Genomic DNA, 15,389 nt, shown 5'->3' with positions numbered 1-15,389 from the left:
GATAAATTATTTACACAAAGCATAAGTACAAAAAATATAATACAATTTTATACTGTACATGACATAAAGATTTGGCAGATATGATATGGGGAAGACACTGCACCCAACTGCCAGTCTAGCGGGAGCTCCATGTATAAACAGGGTCATTAGAAGGTAGGCAGTTTATTGGTTTTCAGTGTGTTTAGTCTCTAAATGAAGCTTTGTGAAGCATGTCTTGGGGTAGGAAATTGGCAAGTGGACCAGCAGTGAACCTGACTTCTCTCTCTGAATGATCACTGATTGCTCCTTTCAGAAATGTTGATACTTTCTTCATTGATGATACCACAAGGATATTAAAATCAATTTTATTGACTAGTTGAGTAGCTCATTGGCAGTTTCTCTTAAGTGATAATAATAGATTTCTCTAGCCCAAAGGGGGTCAGCACCATTACTTGCCAACCAATAAATTCCTGGGGAACTCATTTACAACTGATACTACAAAACTGTTTTTTGTATTATTATATATCAGATCTCAGTCACTATACACACTGTCAATGACAGTACTGAGCGCTACAGGGAACACAAACATCAAAGTAATTACAAAAAAAGGCTAAAAGAAGTCAAATTGAGACCTTTCCTGTGAAGGTTTCTGCATCTGTGCAGGTGCATGCATATTCATGAAGTGCATGTGGGATTTCTCATAAACATCTGACAAACAAGGATTAAAATACACAAAGAGATTATGGAGTATTTTTGCTCTATAAACTTGGTTCTGCTTCCATTGACATCAATGATGGTTGATTTTAATGGGAACAGGATTCGGCCCAACAGTTCATGAGTATCAATATTAACACTGAACAATAGGGACCAACCCCTCAGCTGGTATAAATCGTCACCATTCCATTGACTCCTATGGTGATACATAGATTTACACCAGCTGTGGATCTGGTCTCAGATTTTCTCTAATGAATCATAGAATCATAGAATATCAGGGTTGGAAGGGACCCCAGAAGGTCATCTAGTCCAACCCCCTGCTCAAAGCAGGACCAATTCCCAGTTAAATCATCCCAGCCAGGGCTTTGTCAAGCCTGACCTTAAAAACCTCTAAGGAAGGAGATTCTACCACCTCCCTAGGTAACGCATTCCAGTGTTTCACCACCCTCTTAGTGAAAAAGTTTTTCCTAATATCCAATCTAAACCTTCCCCACTGCAACTTGAGACCATTACTCCTCGTTCTGTCATCTGCTACCATTGAGAACAGTCTAGAGCCATGAATGATGTATAAAAGAAATGTATTTCCGGGCAATCTCACACAATTTTTCAGGAAGTACCATGTGCATTTTTATTTTATTTCTACATCAATGGTCTGAGCTAGTTCTTCTCAGAAGTGTGTTACAACATGCAGGGATACATGAAGTGATGAGTTGGCTTTTGTATAAGAGGAATAGAGGGGAATTAGTCCTACTTACTTCCCCCCACCTAAACAAGTGCATGATACAGAGATGAATAGTTGCACACAAGCAACTTGATGAACCCAGTTTTTATATGGATCCTAAAAAAATAACAGTTACTCTATTGCCAATATTAATGTAGTAGAGCATTGCAAAACACTGAAGAGACACTGGATTATCAGAAATGCGATGATGGAGGTGGAGGCAGCGGTCGCCTTTGGGTATTTATGTGGACATTTGAGTACAGTACAAAAGCTCAGCAATCCATCTATGTCACACAACGCGCAGGGAGTTGTTTCTTTGGCAGGCCAACTCTCAAATACAGAGGAGGTCGGGGGAATTCTTTTAATGAAAAAAGCAGGTTTCCACTGATTTCAACAGACATTGGGTCAGACTTTTGTACATGCTCTTCAAGTGCTTTGAAATGAGCATTTTAAACTTATTTTTTTTTAATTTATGAGAGTTTACCATTAAAACCATTCCCAATGCCCTACACGCACACACAGACGCACAAATTAGCAATCTCTTTTGTGTTCATTTTCTATGTAAGTGCTAATACGGAACAATAAAAAAATGCCCAAGTTCTTTAAACCATGATAATTATCTTTCTAGCTCCGTACAGGAAGCTCACTGATCTTTCGAGCCAATTAAAAAGAGAAATATGAAGAGCATTGCGGCTTTCTTTCATTTTCTGTACTGAGCAGAGGGAGACCCACATATAAACAATTATTTTAAAAAACATCTCCATTCATATCTGCTTCTTATTGTGAAAAACAATGTGAGGTGCAATACATGAAATACTGACCTTAAAAAAGGCACAAGTCATTTTTTTTAAAGAAAGTTAAGGCCCTCAGTTTTCAAATATTATCTAAAACAAGCACCTAAAGCTGTACTTAGGCCTCTAGCTATGAGGATCTGATGTTCAGAGTTGCTGAGCACTTGCCCTTCCCACTAACATCAGTGGGTGCTGTGGGAACTCAGCAGGTCTGAAAATCAGGCCACTTTTAGTTAAGGATTTAAAGATGGATTTAGGAACCTGACTTCTGGTGACCAGGTTTGAATATGTTGACTTTTCTTTCTATTAAAGGGAAGATGACCTGTAGCCTTATTACGTTTGGCAAAGTTGAAGGATGGTAAGCTTTGGACTGTAGGCACTATTTTACTGTCATTTTTGAGTCTTTAGCTGACCTTCATGTGAATTTCAGTCTCAAGTGTCATATACATTTCAGATCCTTACAGAAGAGATTACTGATCTTAGAATGGTCACCCCCAGTTGCTGACGGGAGATAGAAAAGTGATCTAATTATTTTGTGTCACATTCATTTTTGGCTTTGTAAGTGTGTCTTTCCTGCTCTTAAAGATGTGTGAATACGCTAACATTTTCCTCTCTCCAGACTGAAAACTATACACTGGGAGCAGAACACAGTTTAGTCACAAACAGGACAGGAAATAACAAACCAAAATACTATTGCGTTATTCAAGGTCTAACTTTAGGAGTCAAGCCTGATCCCTTAAAAGCCTTAAAATTACTGGGGAATTATCTTTCTTCAGATGCAGTCCACCCAAACCCAATCTGATTTGACAAGAGGCTACCTCAAATATCAGGATTTAAAAAAAACAACACTCCTGTAACTAAGTAGAAAAGAGGGAAGGAATGATATAAATATATGTGGTCAGTAAAACTTCGAGGGAAAAGTTAAGAGCAACAAGACAGAAAAATGGGTTAATGCTACCAAAGGGTTGGAGGAGAATAAGAAAGGTTTTACAGAAACTGCAGGGCAAAAAGTAGTGCTAGGTAGGATGACGTTCCATTAACAAATAAGGACTGGGATGTAATTCATAATGACTTAAAATGCCTGAGATGAGAAACTCCTTTTCAAAATCTTTAATAAGAAAAAAAATTCGGAAAGTTTGAACAATTAGCAAGGAGGCATGTCCTGTAAAAATAACAAGAAGTACAGAGGAGTAAATGGGATGTTTGAACATAAACATAGAAAGCAGACCAGATTATTTATTTTGGGGGATTTTAAGGGAATTAGCTAACAAACACACCACTGATAAGGATCTTAAAGTCGTACATAACTGGGAGCATATCAAATAACTGTTGAAAAGCAAATGTGGTTCCAAGTTTTCAAAAAAGAAAAGAGCAATCTTTACTAGTACCATCCTATAAGATTGATAGTCCTAGTAAAATATTGGAACACACATGAGAAGAAAAATATAATCACATTTGGGGTCAAATCTTGAGAGATGCTGAGCACCTGGAGCTCCTAGTCACCTCAACGGGGCTTGCCACTGATCAGCTCTGTAGGCACTCAACAGCTTTTCAGATTTGTCACTTTTTGGCCTGGATTCAGGAAAGCACATAAGCACATGTATGACTTTAAGCATGTCCTTAACTGAAGGGGAAGACTTTCCTGCACTGTGGGCAGAGACTTACTGAACTATGAGCAAGACATTGCATCAGTTTATAGAAAATTAATCCAGCCAAACTTAAATGACTTTTTCCTTGTATACAGAATTACACAATTCATAACAAAGGACTTGTCATTTAGGTGGGTTTAGTAAAGTATTTGATCCTGGTTTTTTTAGAAAAAAATTATTTGAAAAAATTGGCTTGGGTAGGAAGCCTATTCTTTCGATAATTGCTATACAATGTAAGGGAAATGATAAATGTCCTGATTGAGAGGAAGTGTGCAGTGGGGTACTGCAAAGTTGTGTGAGGATCAATTTATTTAACACTGTCATGAAAGACTTGGCAGAGGGAGTAAAAAGCATGTTAATGATACTGACAAATGACACTAAATGTGGAGGAATTCTGAACACTATTCAGGCAAAGAAGTAATAAAAATAAGAGAGAGATTAGAAAGGTGGGCAGAAAACAAACTTAACAAACATCAACTTGGAAAAATGCAAACTAATGCACTTGGGGGGACCCCCCCCCCAAAAAAAACCCAATGAAAGAGCCCCATGGAATTAGTGGGTATCAAGTTATATATATAGTTGCAATGTAATATTTCTGTTAAAAGGGACAAGGCAGTTTGGGTTCCAAAACCAAGGCACCATGATCTAGATCCTCAGAGTTATTTAGATTTCCAACTCCCATGGGAGTCTCAAAGGTAACAGTCCTTTTCTATATAGCTCTTGGTCATATATACCTGGAATATGGTGTTCATTGTGGGACACCACATTTCCAGGGGAAAAAATTAAATTGGAGTTAATAACAAAAATGATTTGTAAACTGGAAAGATCAACTTAAAGAAAAAATAAAGAAATATAAATATATATATATATATATGACTAGGCTATTTGTTTTAATGATTTAACATTTGTCTGTGGTACCAGAGTTAAGTCTGTTTACAAGATGACTGAGTACATGATATCATTCTATGAATATCTGAAGGGTGTGAACACCAAGGACAGAGAGCAGTTATCTCATGTAGTATGTGGGGTATGACTATAAGTAATGAGTTGACATTTAAAAGGAGAAAATTTAAGCTGAATATCAGGAAAAACTTGCTGGGAATGAAATGTATTCTGGCTGAGGAATAGTTTCCCAAAGGATATGCTAAAAGCCCCATCACTTGGGACTTTTACAATTAGGCTGGACAAAATAGCAGAAACTGTATTCTAAGGATCAATCCTGCATTGGCTGGGGGCTGGACTGGACCTAAGAAGTCTTTTCATCTCTAATTTTTATAATTCTAGACAATAAAAGAACCCATTCATTCCCTCCTCTTTTTCCTATCTCCCAGAGTCCACCTGCTCTGGTTTAATATTCCACTCTGAAGGTGGAGAACCTTGCTCACTTTCTCCTGTGGAAATCATGCTGATCAACTGACTCTTGCTAGTAGTGCATGTAATTAATTTCTTAATAATACTTTGCAGCTCTCTCATGACTTCTTTCCAAGGAGTTCAATAAAGTCTGCAAGCAATCACAAATTAAGGCGCTGACAAACCCTATGCCGATGAGAAGCAATATCTACATTCATCTCCTAACACTTGTTTAGAGCTGAGGAAGCTGAGGCAACAGGAGATGAAGTGACTTGCCAAAAGTCATAAAGCAAGACAGTGGCAGAGCCAGGAATAGAACTCAGGATCCAAATTATGCTCTTAGTTCTAAACATTGTAAATCCAAAATATCTGTAAAGTCTTTAAAGGGATTACTCTGGATTTACACAGGGTAGAACTGAGAGCAGAATTCAGCTGAGATCTCTGCACTCTCAGTCCTCTGCTTTAGCTAATATATCGTGCTTTTGAGAATGGAAAATATCTTGCACTGCAATCCTGGCAGCTTTTCCAAGGGCATCTGGCTCTTTAGGCATTCAGTGTGACCGTCATCCCTGTAAGGGTCTGTGCAGGGTTCATTTACCCTCTTTTTACATGAAGCAGTGGCATTTATTTCCAGCAATCTTTATTGGTGACAATCTCACAGCTATATTTCTATGACTTGCCTCCTAGGTATGCTACTTTCAAAAATAACCTTTTAGAGATACAAGACTACTTAATAGGTTCCCTAAAAAGAAAATGCTTTTCAGGATGTAGGCGTAAATGCAATTAGATTTCCAGCTTCCAATTTTTACTTCAAAGGTGAAACCTTAAACCCAGTGAACTGATTTGCTTGGAAATTTTATTATTTCACTTTTAAGTTATGCCCATTCCTGTAGCTAAGAGAGAGGAAAATTATTTGAAATTCATATGCTTAGGAATCAGCAAACATGGCTGGCGGGTATTGAAGCAACTACGATCTGGCTGCTAATTCTGTACCTTCCAAGCAATTCAATTTTTATAAAGCTGAGAATTCCACTGGTTCAGATTTTCAGATGAAGCTTTCCAGAGAGAAACAGAAAACACAAGTAACAGCCACCAGCTGCATTCTTAGCCCCTGGATTGGGTGTCCACCCCCTAAACTGGTTTAAAATACCACGTTTAGCTAAATCGATGCAATTTTCTCATGTAGGCAAACCTTCAGTGAAGGAGAGCTGTTTCAATTCTCTGCTGAGTCAGACAGGAGAATTCAGAGAACAATGCCAGTCCAGGAAGATGTTAGGTGAAAAAAAGGCAAAATTAAGGGATCGTAAAGAAAACAACAAAATGACATCTGTCTCAAAGGAATATATTGTACCCCCCTCACCACTTCTGAGAGAGTCTGATTCCCTTCCATTTAACTTGCTATGGAGAATGACTCTTTCTATTCAGTTCCTCACTGCTGCTGAGTCATGAACACATCTTTGCCTAAACTTTCAGCAGAACATCCATTGCAATAAATGGACTATTAGGACAGAGACGTATGTCCGATGGGCAATCTGGTATGTCTCACTATTCAAGAGATAAGGGCTGAATATGTCTGCTTTTGCCAATTTGGAAAAGCTTATTCAAGCAAAGGACTAAAGATTATGTGCAATTTAAATAATGAATTTGCCAAGCCATCAATTGACATTTCCATATAATTCCAGTCCCACTTCCTTTGACTATTACTATTGGTGTTGAAATACCTGCCAAATCTTCCCTCTGAAAAATCTTTAACTTTAAATTGAGAGTTTAATGAATTCCCTTGTCATATCCCCTCAGTCACAGAATCACCAACCCCCCCCCCAAAAAAAAACAACAAACAAACAAAAAACACACAACCGCACAAACTGGCAAAAACTTATTTGATCATTCTAATAGATACTAGATACTAAGGTCAGAAGGGACCATTATGATCATCTAGTCCGACCTCCTGCACAAAGCAGGCCACAGAATCTCACCCACCCACTCCTGCGAAAAACCTCTCACCTATGTCTGAGCTATTGAAGTCCTCAAATCGTGGTTTAAAGACTTCAAGGAGCAGAGAATCCTCCAGCAAGTGACCTGTGCCCCATGCTACAGAAGAAGGCGAAAAACCTCCAGGGCCTCTTCCAATCTGCTCTGGAGGAAAATTCCTTCCCAACCCCAAATGTGGTGACCAGCTAAACCCTGAGCATGTGGGCAAGATTCACCAGCCAGATACCCAGGAAAGAATTTTCTGTAGTAACGCAGATCCCACCCCATCTAACATCCCATCACAGGCCATTGGGCCTATTTACCATGAATAGTTAAAGATCAATTACCAAAGTCATGTTATCCCATCATACCATCTCCTCCATAAACTTATCGAGTTTAATCTTAAAGCCAGATAGGTCTTTTGCCCCCACTGCTTCCCTTGGAAGGCTATTCCAAAACTTCACTCCTCTGATGGTTAGAAACCTTCATCTAATTTCAAGTCTAAACTTCCCAATGACCAGTTTATATCCATTTGTTCTTGTGTCCACATTGGTACTGAGCTTAAATAATTCCTCTCCCTCTCCGGTATTTATCCCTCTGATATATTTATAGAGAGCAATCCTATCTCCCCTCAACCTTCTTTTAGTCAGGCTAAACAAGCCAAGCTCCTTGAGTCTCCTTTCATAAGACAAGTTTTCCATTCCTCGGATCATCCAAGTAGCCCTTCTCTGTACCTGTTCCAGTTGGAATTCATCCTTCTTAAACATGGGAGACCAGAACTGCACACAGTATTCCAGGTGAGGTCTCACCAATGCCTTGTATAACGGTACTAAAACCTCCTTATCCCTACTGGAAATACCTCGCCTGATGCATCCCAAGACCGCATTAGCTTTTTTCACAGCCATATCACCTTGGCGGCTCATAGTCATCCTATGATCAAGCAATACTCCGAGGTCCGTCTCCTCCTCCGTTACTTCTAATTGATGCGTCCCCAGCTTATAACTAAAATTCTTGTTATTAATCCCTAAATGCATAACCTTACACTTCTCACTATTAAATTTCATCCTATTACTATTACTCCAGTTTACAAGGTCATCCAAATCTTCCTGTATGATTTCCCGGTCCTTCTCTAAATTGGCAATACCTCCCAGCTTTGTATCATCCGCAAACTTTATTAGCACACTCCCACTTTTTGTGCCGAGGTCAGTAATAAAAAGATTAAATAAGATTGGTCCCAAAACTGATCCCTGAGGAACTCCACTGGTAACATCCCTCCAGCCTGACAGTTCACCTTTTAGTAGGACCCGCTGTTGTCTCCCTGTTAACCAATTCCTTGATCATTCAATCTATTCTCTACCAGTGCTGGATTATTCCATGCAGTACACTTTCTAGTATTCTGTCCATTGTAATAGAAGAAGTCTGCAGACATGGGACTTTCACCACTTCCCCTGGGAGACTATCCTATAGAGTGTGAGCCCAAGAGCATTTCTGCAAAAACAAAGAGGGGGAAAAAAGGGAATTTTATCTATAACTAAGAAGAGCAAAGACCATTAGAGACAAATTAAAATACCTGTGTATTCCTGGAGGCAATGTGATCAGTAAGAATTTCTAGGTGCAAAACAGAGGAATCCATCTACCAAGCAAGCTGATATTCTTGGGTGACTTGAATGCTAGTTCCCTTTTAAAAAAATGAAAACAAACAAAACATGATGGATCCCAGATCACTACTTAATTTGGGAGATTATGTCTTTTAAATCAAGACAAGCAAAATATCCTGTTTATAATTAATTTTATTTAGCAAGAAAAAAATGAATTCAAATATCCCACTCAATGAACACATATCAATTCCCTGATAATCAAGATCCGGATATGAAATTAACTTTTAGTAAATTCATTTCTGATTTTCACTACCACCACAATTTTCCTTGTACTGTTTCTGGGCTCTTGGAGAAAGAAATGGGACACGTTGGGCTGTAAACACTTTAGCATGTGATTAACTTTTCTCATAAGTAGTACGATTCACTTCAGTGGCATTACTTAAATGGTAGTAAAGTTATACATGTGCTCAAAGTGTTTGCAGGATTTGGGTCTTAGGCCTTGATCCAGTAAAACAGTAAACTTTAATCATGTGTTTAAATTCCATCTATTTCAATGGGGCTACTCATGTGCTTAAAGATAAGCAAATGCATGTATGCTTTACTGAATTGGGGCCTTAATTATTCTATAATTATAAAAAAAATAAATTATTTCTTTTAATTAACATTTCTTACATCTTAAATCTCACTATCTTTTCTGTTTTGTATGGCCACATGGTCCAATATAATGAGCACTTTTTTCTTTAATGAATTGCCTCATCACTGTTTATTTTATATTGATTTGAAACTTCCCCCAGGTTTCTGTGTGATTCTGATACTGTTAACAACTATTTCCCTGTACTTTACATAGTATCCTACACCTTTCCAGGATTTTAATTAGTATTATTTCATATCCTAGAAAATCAAAGCCAATTCAGTGCCCCTCTATCTTCTGCTCTGTTATGAAAACTCAAACCCCAACCAAAACTCCCTTATTTTTATCTGAACCACACTGCTGCAGCAGCAGGCAATTTCAGATATCTGGAAAAAACGCTTCCACTAAAAGTAAGATTAGATGAAAGTAAAGGTCTTCAGATTCAAATTGAAGTACAAGATACAATCTGCAAGCACAGTAGTGGATTTTCCAAGCAACTGAGCAATATATTCCCATGTATCTCATATTGAATCAAGCCCCAAATGTCTACACACACGCACAAAGCTCTACTTTGAACTATCAAATGAAAACATATACTTTACAGCACCAGGAGTTGCAATCTTCCCTTTTTTTTTTTTTTTTGTACTGGCATTACATGAGAAAAAAACCAAACAGATTTAAGATGAAATATTTTGGCCAGTTCTGGAGAAATTTTTATTTTAAACTTCAGTCTAGGTTTCATTTAAACATAAGTGCAAAATGAAAGTTTTAAAATGAATGTATTGAGCAAGCACCAGTATTTTAGAAATGGCCAATCCTGGCATTAGAAATAATGTAATATTTTATCCAGAACAGAGAACTATATCTGAGCCAAAAATCTGTGAGAGAACTGGAGAGAATTGAGGGTCAGGAACTTGAATTCCTCTCAAGAAAAGAACAGTCTAGGGCCAAATTTCCTCCTCATACAAGTGCAATCTAGTCCCACTGGCTTACATGAGAATTGCATGCAAGTGTCCACAGGATTTCAAAAATTCAAACTTTTATGGTCTAAAGAAAAACATTTTCATGTGCATTTAGATGCCAGAAATCCACTTCACACCAAAATTTGTGTCCTACCAATTTTACAGCAAAAACATTTAAAGAAATGGTTAAAAAATTAAAAAGAAAATCTGATTGGGGAACTACTTTTGTATCTACTACTTTTGTATCTGCCTTCAAGGCCAGTCTCCATTTATGCCATATGTGCAACTGTGAGGCTCTCAGAGGCAGAACAAACAGACACAATTAATACATTTTAAATACCGCTACATTAACCAAAATACTTTTCAACACACAAAAATGTCACAGCTTTAAAGGCTGATGTCTCAGGATCTTCCAAGACTAGTCCTACTGGGAAACTTGGGATCTCCCCTTTCCAGTGATATGAAAATGCCATTTCTTACCCTGAAGGAACATGAGATAGCAGACATAAAACCTTTTTGTGGTATAGGACAAATTATTGCCCCAGCTTGGGCCACAGGATAGAGTAATTTGGGGAAATACATTCCACATTTGAAAGAAAAGAAGAAAACATTTCTCTGGCAGGTGGATTTTTTTTAAAAAATGATGTCACTTTGAAGCTGCTCAGAGATTTGGAATGTTTGAAATAGTCCTGTGGGAGATGGATTAGAGGGCAGCGTGCAGAGAAGGCTAAATGCAGTTAGTCATATGGCTTCACAATTTATCCCACGGGTATTACCATCACAGATCTAATACAGTGAATATACATGGAATGGCCAATATAGCTAAATAGTTAGATATATACCCCTCAAAAATATTGTAGAGTAAAACATGGACTCATTTCAGATAATTTCAATAAAATGATTAAAATTAAAAAGATCAATACTTTAAATATTTAAAAAAAACTATGGGCCTAATAGCTAATATGCTAAATTTAAAATACAGAAACCAAACTAACACTGCTGTTAGTAGAGAAGCAAGGAAGAAGAGTGGGGTTTCTAGTTTCGTTTTTTGTTTGTTTGGTTTGGTTGGTTTATTTTTCAGGCAGCGATTTTATTTTCTTTATACTATTTAAATGAAGCGTTTTATTTTGAAGCAGCAGCAGAGTGATGCTAATACCAAACTGGTTCTGATTGGAAAGTTCCCCCTCCCCATTCCACTGAATTTTCTTGAAAGGGTAATTTCATCTTTCCAAAGGGAAATAAATGTGTTAGGCAATTTATTAGGAGGAAACGCATCAAAAGTACAATATTACAATGGTAGACAAAAGAGGATTAGTGCCACCACATTTTTTGGTGTGAACCTGTCTGAGGGTGGAGGCTTTATTTTGAATTGACAGTTAAAATGAACACTGAAAATAGTCCAGTGGAAACACAGGAAACCAATCTTAATTATTTTCACTGAACCTAAGTACGGTATGGTATTTGAACCTATTCCAATCCACAGGTACTGCTCACTACAACATGTTATGAGGAATTAACCCCATCATCAGTCTAGAATCTTGATGTGTAAGTTACAGGGCCACTAAACTCATGCACACATACACACCCTCACACAAAATTCTATGTTCCTTGGCATTTTTTAATAGATTTGCTTTGCAGAATTTGGAACCATTATATTCTAACATTTGCCTTTGCAAACCGTTTCCCTTTGTGTCTATCTATACTTTAATCTAAAGACAACAGGCTCTCCCATGTTGAAATATCTCCACTTTGCATTTTCTCCCCCCAACCCCCCCCACTTTGGAAATTTCTGATGTGATAATCTTGGTATGGTATATAGTTTAAAAACAGGCAATGATTTAAACCTTCTTATTCGCTCTTTCATTTTGTTTAGGAAGTCTTGGAGAATAGCATTTAGAAACATTTGAAATGTCCTTTTATGACACACACAGTTCAGCACTCTGGGCTGAACAAATGTCCCACAACCCTGCCATTTTCACTTCAATGGTACACCAGGAATTTCTCTTCCAAAAATACAAATGTTACAGATGTGGTGGGTGAAGAGGAGACCAAGAAAAGTGGTGCCAACTGCCACTGTTTCCTCACCTGCCATTGCACAAGAATTTAAAAGTGACAACTTAAAAAGCAGCTACTATGTTAAATATCACATCAATAGAGCCTCAAAGGAAGCCCACTTTAAACAACACTATTAATGGTGCCTGGCACAGGTTGATTAGCATGGATCAGACACGTCTAGAAGATGAAAACAATGCTTTTCATAACACATCTGGCACTTTTTTTTTCTTTTGTTGTTGTTGTTGTTTTCAAACAGGCATGTGTAAATAATGACTTGTGAAAAGAAAAGCAATTCTATTATGAGGCATATGTTCCCGGGGTGTCAAAGAAAGAGCGTGGTGGATAAATCTCCATGGTAAGGTTGTTTCTGCCACTCACTGGCATATTTTTGGATACTACAGCAGACTAGTCAAATGGGTTTCATATGCAGACTCTGAGAAGAAGAGGTCTTTGGAATGCCATGAGTCATGCAAGTCCGTACACTACAATAACATTAGGTTACTAACAACATGCAGAAAATGTTCAAACGTAACCTCCCAAAAAATAAAATAAACAAGATGAAGGCTTAAATTATCTCACAACTTCAAGCCATCTACTCTGCAAATTTCCCTTTTTGTCACAAGAAGCATATCTCTTGTTATATCCTGTTTTGCTTCAAGATCTAAACAGATGGAAAACTTCCAAGAGTTCCAGCCGAAACACTTCACAGTCTAGGCAGATTAACTCTGGAGTATTGGAGTTACTACAAAATAACACCGTGCTGTCAAATTTCTCCTCATCATTTACTCAATGTTCTATGAGCTTTTTTGGCAGTATAATGTCAGGAAGATTCCTCAGAGGGCTCCACTGCTAGATGCAGAGTTTTCTCCTCAAACCTAATGGAAACAAGCAGACAATGTCCAAAAGGAAACAGAAGTCATATTCCTGGCACCCTCTTCAAGGGGGGTTACAGTCTTTTAAAAAGCGCAAGAAATTAGTTTGCAACATGTTAGAGAAATCTGACTGAACATTTATAAACACGAACAAAGTGATTATACTCTTCAAGACTCATTCCACTATGTCCAGCTACTAAATCTGCACTCCCTACTGCAGGCCAACCTTTCACTCTTGCAAAAGGGAACATCATGTCACATACAGGTGTTTTTGTTTTTTTGGTAGCAATGGGACACTGATGGCTTGGAGTGTGCTTGAAATGTCTCCGAACTTCATCTCTGAAGCCTCAAACACATGAGCGGTCATGTAGCACAGGCTCTGGGGGATTGGGGAGTTACCATAGGCCAGAAAATACACAAGTCCATTAGTACTCATCATAATTATTGAGATCTGTAAAATAGGCATTAGAATAGGTCTTTGCAGTAAGATGTGGATTGAAGTATTTGTTTCTCTCCTCCAAGATCAGGTTGTTTTTATTAAATGCCTAGAAAAAGAATAACAAAATGTTTTTAGTGGGCAAACGACCAGGATCACTGATGCAAACAACAATGCAATGAGAGTGCTCTGAAATACACATGTTTACTACAAAACTCTGCATTTGTATGTGCATATGTGTTACAATGAAGTCCTTAACTACACGATCCCATAAAATATTGTTCCAATATAACCTTATAGGGTTTTTTTCCCCAATCTTAGATAATCACATGTAGGTTTTTATACTGTGTATTCTTATTTCTTATACTACTTTCATTGTCAAAACGGTTCTGTACATCTTCGTTGACTTAGACTTCTTATATAATTTTCCTCTAGATTATGCATTCCTTGATTTTGAGTGTAAAATTTTAGAGCATGTAAGAGATTTAGGAGTATAAATTCCATTTTCAAAAGATATTTAGGCATTTTAAGGTCAGATTTTCAAGGGTATTTGGGCACTTAAACATGCAGATAGGTGCCTAGTGGGATTTTCAAAAATACCTAAATAGGTTACCCCATTGATTGCAAAGCAAAATCTCTCTTTCCTAATTTCCTAGATTCATTTATTTAAGAAACAAATGGAAAAAGAAAAAAAGAAAAAGATTCACTATCCAGGACTTCACAAACACTTCAGAAAATTTTGCTATAGCACATAAATTCTATAATCTGAATGTATTTGGCTAGATAGCATACAAATACCCAATCTTGCATACTTTAGGAATTTTGCAATAGGAAGCTGTTCTAAAAGGTTATAAGTAGACTTGTCATGATTAGATTTGTTATAGGTAGATGTTGGTAAATGTCAATTTCATCATACACATAGAGACAAACAATATTTTCATTGATGATCATCAAAATTTCAGACAGGCAAAGTAAGAATATGTTGTTTCAGAATTTATTAGACATTGATTTAAGGATATTTACTTTATGCGTTTTAACATGTGATGTTGACAATTGATGTTTTAATAGTTATAAAGCTTTAACTTTTTGAATCTTGAAGTCTAATGTCATTGTCTGTCCCGCCCCCTTTCCCAGATCTCCCCCCATAATTTCCTCAAACTGTGAAAATTTAAATAGATAAAAATCTAAAAAATGATTACAAATAAACATTGGCATTATCCATTGAAACTATATAAAATAAATTGAATTCTGGAAAGCTAGATGTAAGAGGTGAAACAATACAGAGGAATTTATAATCTATGGCAATGTAGTGTAGATATCGTTCTAGATTCTCAGCTGGTATAAATTTATGCAGCTTGATTCACACTGTGCTATGTAGATCAACACCAGTTGAAGATCTGACCCATCACAGATTTGGTTAAAAGATTATAAGGCAGAAGGGATCACTGTGATCATTTAGTCTGACCTCTTGCATAACACAAGCCACAGAACTTCCCTGAATTAATTCCTGTTTGAACTAGAGCATATCTTGTCGAAAAACATCGAATCTTCATTTAAAAATTGCCAGTGATGGAGAATCCACCACAAGCCTTGGGTAAATTGTTCCAAAGATTAATTACCGTCACTGTTAAAAATATGCAACTTATTTCCATCTGAATTT

The 15,389-nt window shown here is 37.3% G+C and overlaps 1 protein-coding gene across 1 annotated transcript in view; it reads right to left on the bottom strand.

The window, feature by feature from the left end:
- Positions 1 to 11,318: 11,318 nt before the first annotated feature.
- The window catches only part of SEMA5A (semaphorin 5A), a 656,101-nt gene continuing 652,030 nt past the window's right edge, over positions 11,319 to 15,389 (bottom strand). Inside the window, exon 22 of the mRNA XM_073332370.2 lies at positions 11,319 to 13,838. Within this exon, the coding sequence (XP_073188471.1) occupies positions 13,719 to 13,838 (120 nt within the window). The 3' untranslated portion in view covers positions 11,319 to 13,718. The remainder of the gene's footprint in view (positions 13,839 to 15,389) is intronic.

The sequence above is a fragment of the Lepidochelys kempii genome, chromosome 2, assembly GCF_965140285.1.
Source record: "Lepidochelys kempii isolate rLepKem1 chromosome 2, rLepKem1.hap1, whole genome shotgun sequence".
NCBI lineage: Eukaryota > Metazoa > Chordata > Testudines > Cheloniidae > Lepidochelys > Lepidochelys kempii.
Note: the sequence above shows the minus strand (reverse complement) of the source record. Positions and strands in the feature narration are given on the sequence as shown.